The sequence below is a fragment of the Zingiber officinale genome, chromosome 2A, assembly GCF_018446385.1.
Source record: "Zingiber officinale cultivar Zhangliang chromosome 2A, Zo_v1.1, whole genome shotgun sequence".
Lineage (NCBI taxonomy): Eukaryota > Viridiplantae > Streptophyta > Magnoliopsida > Zingiberales > Zingiberaceae > Zingiber > Zingiber officinale.
Genome location: NC_055988.1, coordinates 122,638,432 through 122,646,843, shown reverse-complemented (window position 1 = coordinate 122,646,843; position 8,412 = coordinate 122,638,432). Strand labels below are relative to the sequence as shown.

At 36.7% G+C, this 8,412-nt stretch overlaps 1 protein-coding gene across 1 annotated transcript; it reads left to right on the top strand.

Annotated features, from left to right (window-relative positions):
- Positions 1 to 3,300: 3,300 nt before the first annotated feature.
- LOC122042151 (LOB domain-containing protein 40-like) lies at positions 3,301 to 4,438 on the top strand. Its single transcript, XM_042602127.1, has 2 exons — positions 3,301 to 3,576; positions 3,674 to 4,438. The coding sequence occupies exons 1-2, from the start codon at positions 3,387 to 3,389 to the stop codon at positions 4,135 to 4,137; spliced, it is 654 nt and encodes a 217-aa protein (XP_042458061.1). The 5' UTR covers positions 3,301 to 3,386; the 3' UTR covers positions 4,138 to 4,438.
- Positions 4,439 to 8,412: the final 3,974 nt, after the last annotated feature.

Below are 8,412 nucleotides of genomic sequence, written 5' to 3'. Positions count from 1 at the left end.
CGATGGAGTTGTGCACCGGGAGTCAGACTTAATAATTGATTCGGTTCAAAATTGATGGAGTTGGTGAGTTAGAATATTGCTCTGCTATTAGTTTAGTGAAAATTTTGTTGTCGTATAATAAGTAGTGTTAGTATCGTATTAGGGAAGGAGGCTTCGACATTGATCTTCTGATGTTCAAATCAATGTTCAATCTTAGAGAATAAAATAGTGAACAATAACAAACGGCGTGCACAAATTAGAAGTATCGCATACATCCACCTGTAGATGGGATATTCTCTGCCCTTTCTGATATAAATTTTCAAAAAAATATAATATAATATGTATATAAGTTCCGTTATATACCGATTGAAGGTCACTTGATTGTTATATCGCTAGCTCAGTTGTATAGAACGTAGCTATTGACCTGTTTTTTACTCGATTTTCATGTTGTCAAAGAGGTGAATTGTATCCGCTAGGCTTTTATGTTTGATCGGCAAGAACGGTAAATTAGGTAACTTAGTATTTAAGTCACAATCTCATCTGTAAATTACAAAGGACGATCGATCAAATGATTTAATTGGCCCTTCAAATTTAAACGACTGATCCCAACCCTAGCTAGTTGCAGTCTTTTAAGTGCATTCGACTCTATGATTTTAACCATTTAATTTTAATTTCCATGTCAGTTCATTTTTATTACTTTGACCCACGTTTTAGAGGTCATCACCTCACTGTATCAATAATATTACTCATATATACTAATTGACAAAAGTTAAAAATAGCTACTTATTAATATATCAACTATACGGCCATATACAGCTATACTTCCTATCAAATGGTAAATAAATTATTAACTTTATGTAAAGTAAAATTATTATATTAAAATACGTTTTACAAAATTATTTTATCTTAATTAAATTATTTTAATTCAATAATTATAATCACATGTATTATGATATTTTAACAATTATAAACATAATTATTACAGCGTATAAGAAATATAATAGTAAGGATGATGATTTAATTTTAATTAAATTTGAATGATTGTAATCAAATTTAAGTTTTTTTCTCAAATTAATAAATAATATTTGTAATATAATAATACTCTACCTAATTAAAGATTATCTTTTTACTAATGGTCAAAATGAGCATAATATTTTTATAAAAATCATCAAATGGACATCTCATCATATATTTTATCAGAATAATATCTTTATTTTCAATTCTACTGTAGTGTAACTTATTTTCATTATTATTATAGTACACTCTAAAAGCTAATATAATATTATTATAATATTATAATAGCCACTCTAGAGCTACTATAATTATATAACAGTTTCATATTACAATTATTTTAAAAATAATTTTAATTAATTTAAAATAAATTTAATAAAATTAAATAATTTTGATAAATAGTATTTTAATATAATAGTATTTAGTGTTTAGAATTTATAATTAAAGAATTTAATGTGTACTAGGTATAGTTACCATGTTTTAGAGTAATTTGGAGGATTTAAAATGATTTTAATAAAATTTAAATATTTTTAATCAAGTTGACCCAGAGTATTTTAATATAATAATAGTTTATATATAATAATTTTATTAAAATGAAATAATTAATTTGTATATTATAATTATTATATGGTACAATATTTACGAGCGTCTATTACAATAATATTAAATATTATTATTTTTCACTTTTTTAAAAACAGAGACGATTATTTAAATATGGACGGACTTTAATATTTTGTGCTTTTAAATTTACGCTAAAGCAAACAATAGTAATAAAATTTTTATTATGGATAAGCACGAGCCACGCAAATCCTTCGTTGGAGCTAGACCGCCGCCTTGGCGCCCACAGAATTACGTCACGTGGGTTCGCCGCAAACGAAGACCTCCAGAAAACCAGGAACGCCATTTCCTTTGTTTTCTTTACGATTTCCAATTTCCAATTTCCAATTAAATCACTAATTCCATCTCTTTTCCTCTCCTCTTTCAATAAACACCGGAATAAGTAATAAATTATTAAAATAAAATTAAATATGTCACCTCTAATCCCTAATATATAATTTTTCCTGCAAAAACAGATTTTAAAATTAAGTGTATAATTTAATTTTCATCCCTAATCAAAACTTTAATTTTACATTTAATCTTCACTCATAAAAATTTTTATTTCTTTCCCTACATATAAAGTTTTATTTACTTAAACTCCTTCCTATAAATATTATTACCTAATTACCCCTCACATTTTTTAGGTACAAAAGTTCTAAAAATGAGTATAATTTCTTTTAAAGTCAACATTTTACACAGTATATTTTCTATTAAATTGAGCATGATTTTTTCTATTTTAATATAATTATTCATAAATTTAATATTATTTAAAAAAATCTAGTATATTTTTTATCCAAGTATCATTTAAAGAAAATCTAATATATTTTCTATCTAATTGAGTATCATTTAAAGAAAATTTAGTATATTTTTCATCTAATTATGATAAAAAAGAATCATACTCAATTTGATAGAAAATATACTAAAATGAATATAATTCCTCTTAAAATCGACACTTAATACTAGAATCGAATATATTTTCTATTAAAATTGTCCTTCATATTTTTTAGGCATAAATAGTCTAAAAATAAGTATAATTCCTATTAAATTTAAAAAATCTAATATATTTTCCTTTCAATTGAGTATCATTTAAAGAAAATCTAATATATTTTTCATCTAATTGAGGTGGAAAAGAATCGTCGATTTGATAGAAAATATATTATATTCTAATTTAACATACTAAATTTAAAAAAAAATTATACTCATTTTTAAATTTTTTATATTTAAAATATCAAAAATAATTAGATAAATATATTTAACTAGTGAAAATAAAATTTTATTTCAATAAAAATTAAATGAAAAATTATATTTGTAAGACTGCATGCAAAATTTTCCTTTCTTTATTACTAACCACGCGTTACGTGGCGACAACAGAATAGACCGCCGCAATACCAATTCCCGATTCCCGATTCATTGCACGTGGACGCCACGCGCAGCGCTATCTATCGACCACAAGCTTAGATTGCTGGGATCTATCAACCAGGAAAGAAACCTTTGCCACATGGGATCTATCAACCAGGAAGACCCTTGGAGGTTTCTTTCCGATGGACGCGGAGAGAGAAAGACAAGGAGAGGAAAAAGACTAGATTCTTTATTTAATTGTATTGTCGTAGCGGCGCTACAAACCCGCTTTTACCCCCTCTGCCGAAACCAGTGGCTGACTCCTCTCGGAAACCACGGCGGTTCTCCTTCCTCTTAATTCCCCCTTCCGCTCGCCTATATACGCCCCCACTTCCTCCTCCTCTGCTCGCATCCCCTGCTTCTTCCCCTGCTTCTTCGTCTGCTTAATTGTGTTGTTGGCCATGAGGATGAGCTGCAATGGCTGCCGAGTGCTGCGGAAAGGATGCAGCGAGGACTGTTCCATCCGCCACTGCTTGCAGTGGATCAAGAGCTCCGAGTCGCAGGCCAATGCCACCGTCTTCCTCGCCAAGTTCTACGGCCGCTCCGGCCTCATGAAGCTCGTGGACGCCGGCCCCGCCCACCTCCGCCCTGGTCGCTACTTCCTCTGTTCTTTCTCTGCTCACGGTTAATGCATGGTGTGTGCATATTGAGGTTTCGGGAATTGAATTGGGTTCTTGATTGGTCGCAGCGATCTTCCGGTCTCTGCTTTATGAGGCCTGCGGGCGATTCGTGGACCCGATCTACGGCTCGGTGGGGTTGCTTTGGTCGGGCGGCTGGCCGCGGTGCCAGGCGGCGGTGGAGGCGGTGCTCAACGGCGCGCCCTTGGCGTCGATTTCCTCCGATGCGGCGACCTCCACCACCCCGTCGCCGCCGCCGCCGCTCAGGGCCTACGACATCCGCCACGTCTTCAAGGACAGGGCACCCGCCGAGCTCCACAGGGTCATCAAGCCCCGCCACCGGTTCAAGCGTTGCGGCGCCAGGAACTCGACTCATCCCGAAGCACCGCCGCCGCCCGCAGAGGCGGACAACGAGAGCACGTCGGCGGCGGACACCTTGGAGGAGGCGTCTCACGTGAGCCAGGGCGGCGAACCTGACCGCGACAAGGCCAAAGAGGTCGGCCTCGAGCTCACCCTCGGCTTCGGGTCGGTATAATCCCAGTCAACGCGCTTCACGGCCGACGTCACCCTGGCGCCGGCGGCGGCCGCTTTTTAATCCACAATCCCACTACATCACAACAAAAAAAGCCGGCCGGCCGGATGATCGATCAAAGAGTTTTTTTTCTTCAGTAATTCACTTGGCCGCCTCTCCTCTCCTCTCCGTCAACCGATCATATGTAGATCACACTAGTTTTTTCATGTTTGTCGTATCTTCTTCGATATGCCTTAATGTTCATTTATCGATCCGTAGGATTAATTAATGTAAATTAAACTAGGTCAAAGTTTTTTTTTTCTTTTCTTGCTTGCAATTCATAACGTTTTAGCAATACAAAAAAAAAAAAAAAAAACCTAACATTGCAGAAAATGTGGTAATCCTGGCCCTTTCAAATTGTATCACGCTATTTGAAAGGGTTCGTCCAACGCAGTGCTCCAGTCAATGATCAACATCGTATATAGTTACCAATTCTGTAGGAGCAAAAAAAAAAAAAAAAAAATCAATCATTGATGTAAAAAAGATATGACTCGTGCCAAACGTTTTTCATCATCCGTCCCATAGTAAAATAAAAGAAGATAAATCAGGTATTAAATGATCTCTTAAGTGAAAGAATTATTTGTTATAAACACGACTTAATTCTATGCCAGTCTAGGTCCTAATTCAATTATGCCCTGTTGCGGAAAAAAAATTAGACATGATCATTTGACAGAGGGTTCCTGTGGAAAGGGTGGGCACTACTTGGCTTCAGCAGCCATGAATAGGCATGCGGCAGCTTTTTGTCCTCATCAAGTGATAGATTCAAAGTATGTTCACGAGAGATGGAGGGTCAAGTAAAATAAATTCTTCCATCTAATTAACTATAAATTAATCTGATAATTTATTTCACTTGACGGATGGTAAAAACAGTGACAGATCCAGATAAAAAAAGGAAGAGGGTGTTTAAAATAGAAAGTTGGAGTTTGTCTTCTTTCTTATTGCCCCTCAGACTATAACATATTGGTGGAATTTTTCAGGATCAAGGGGGTGCTCAAGCACACCCCCACTCCCCCTAAATCCGCTACTGGGTAAAAAACATTTAAGACACGAGAGTTGGAGTGTTTCAAAGCAATGGTATAGTGGTATAATCTCTCTTTTTTTTAGACATTTAAATATCAATTTTAATTTCAACAAATTAACAGAATTTTTTTTATTAATTAACGGTTGATCTAAAAATAATAGGTTGATAAATTATTCACTATGAGTACTTTCTAATTTATTTTGGTGGTCTATAAAAATTTTTTATTAGACCAGATCGATCATCTCAGAATTAATCAGCATAAGCAAGATACTTGACACAAAATAATAATAATAATAATAAAACTTGGATTGTTTAGGAGTTTACGCCCTTATGTGTATAGGGGTATAATCGAACCAAGTTAAACCGAATAGTAAGAGGCTCGAGCTTGGTTCGTTTTACTTAAGCTCGAGTTTGACTCGTAATGAAATTAAATAGTTCGTGAACAACTCAAGCTCGATTCAAAAATAGCTCGTGTATATATATAAATTAAAAGAAGAAAAAACTAATCATATTATTGAATCCAAAATTAATATTTAGAAATACAAAGTATAAAGTGTTGTATAACTAAGTTAAGAAATCCTAAATTCTAAATATAAAAAGGAAAAAGACTAAATTGTCCTAAAAGTTATAAACAAATAAATATATAATTTAACATCACCCTCAAATTTATGATGCTATAACTAGAAGCATCGAGAGTTTTATCAGTCAAGAAATGAAAATGTCAAGTGGATTGTACCTTAGTAAATATATTAGTAATCTATAGTTTTGAAGAAATAAAAGACAACGTGATAGTGTAAATCATGGCGAGTAATGTGACAATTAATTTTAATATGTTTCATCCACTTGTGAAAAATTGAATTGCGTATAATTTGAATAGCGCTCTGATTATCATAATATAACAAAATAGGTTGATGAAGAGAGATGCACATATTCACAAGCAACCAATACAACCAAACTATCTCACAAGTAGTTGAAGCCATGACATGATACTTAGCTTTTATGAAAGATCTAGAAATAATATCTTTCTTCTTACTCTTTCAAGAAGTGAAGGAATCATCAAGAAAAACACAGAAGTCGGTGGTAGATTTGCAATATGTAGAATCATCAACCCAATCCGCATCAGAGTATCCACGCAACTCCAAAGATGAAATAGAAGAAAATAAAATACTTTAAAATTGAGTACCTCGAAGACACCTGAGAATATGAAGAGCACCAGCCCAATGAACTGTAGTTGGTGTAGCGACAAATTAGCTAGCTACATGAACAACATGCGCAATATCTGGATGAGACACGGTGAGATAAACCAAGCTTCCAATAATCGTTCTATACAAGCTAGGATTCGGTAAAGGTGAGCAATCAGATGGAGAATATCGAGCATTAGTCTCAATAGTGTTAGGACCTTCGGACGCGGCTAGAGAAGGGGGTGTGAATAGCCGACCCCAAATTCTCGTTTCTTCCTACAATTTGAGTTAGCGCAGTGGAAATAAAAAATAGAAACGAAAATGGAGAAGATCAAACCTCAAACATGACGATATAACGAGGTTCGGAGATTATACTCCTACTCCTCGGCGTGTCCGTAAGGTGGACGAATTCTATCAATCCGTCGGTGGATGAGACCCCGGAAAATCGGCTAATGAAAACTCCTTCTGGGTGGAGAAACCTCGCCACAATTTCTCTTGCAACAGCAAGATCAGAGTACAAGAAATACAGCAAGAAGCCAAGAACAATATGAATGTAAAAACACTGGTTTGCTTGCCTTCTCGTCGACTGTTGATGAAGCAGCAACTTCACGGATGCCAACCACAGCAAAAACTGATCAGTTGGAAACCCAGCCGAGGGAAGCTCACACGAAGCTTCAGTAATGGAGAGCTCAGCAAAGCTCAGATCGCAAGGAGGAAGAAGAAGTTTTTTTTTTTTTTTTGTAGAGGCCCTCCACCTCGTTATATAACCTGAACCTGCGAAGAAGACAGAAATCTAGCCGTTGTGTCTCAACGGCTAGGCCTGGACCGATCAGGCTCCACCCTGATCGGTCCAGGATGGCTCTGATCGGTCATGGGACCAATCAGGCCCTAGGTTGATCGGTCCCCAGACCGATCCCAACTCTCACAGAGAGTTGTTGCCGAGCCCTGATCGGTCTGTGGACCGATCAGGCCATAGGTGGATCCCTCTTATCCCTTCTCCCAATCTGTTTGGTTACTGATCGGTCACTAGACCGATCAGATGACCCACAGTGAGAATCAGTGTATCACTGGATCGGTCAGCAGACCGATCCAGATACCCATAGTATCACTGGATCGGTCAGCAGACTGATCCAATTTCCCAGCCTTAAACCCTAAAGCCTTCCTGATCTAGAGAACGAGCTACCGAGCCCTCTCTGACCTAGTCCGGAGAACGAGCTACCGAGCCCTCTCCGACTTCCACGTCCGGTCCAGAGAACGAGCTACCGAGCCCTCTCTGACCTAGTCCGGAGAACGAGCTACCGAGCCCTCTCCGACCTCCCATGCCAAGCTTCCATACTTGGACTTTTCCCGTGCCAAGCTCCCTGCTTGGACTTTTCCGTGCCAAGTCTCCATACTTGGACTTTTCCCCGTGCCAAGCTCCCTGCTTGGACTTTTCCGTGCCAAGTCTCCATACTTGGACTTTTCCCCATGCCAAGCTCCCTGCTTGGATTTTTCCGTGCCAAGTCTCCATACTTGGACTTTTCCCGAATCAGGTCAACTCAAGTTGGGTCAACCAGGTCAACCTTGACCAAAGGTTGCACCCACAATCCCCCAAGTTCCTATTCTTGTCAAACATCAAAATATAACTTCTCTATTCTTGTCAAACATTAAAATATATCTTGAGTCAGGTCAACTCGAGTTGGGTCACCCAGGTCAACCTTGACCTAAGGTTGCACCAACAAATAGGAGTATCAACGACTCTATTATCAGTAAGACAAGCACACTCAAACAAATCAGATATATACTTTGACATAGATAAAAAATAATCTTTCAGGGAATAAGCAATCCCAATGCCCAGAAAGTAGCGTAGTATCCCAAGTCTTTTATAACAAAATAACGAGCAAACTCAGACTTCAAGGAAGCAATTCTATAAGAATCATCACCAATAATAATTATGTCATCAACATATAATGATAAAAGAATATGACGCGCACCCGTACATCTGACAAACAATGTTGAATCATGATTGCTAAGATGAAAACTAAGCGAACTAATCAA

Bases quoted from the DNA above. Each gene is read 5' to 3' on its own strand.
- LOC122042151 (XM_042602127.1), top strand. From the start codon at position 3,387: ATGAGGATGAGCTGCAATGGCTGCCGAGTGCTGCGGAAAGGATGCAGC. The intron at 3,577-3,673 runs GTCGCTACTTCC...GATTGGTCGCAG, and splicing joins CCCCGCCCACCTCCGCCCTG to CGATCTTCCGGTCTCTGCTT.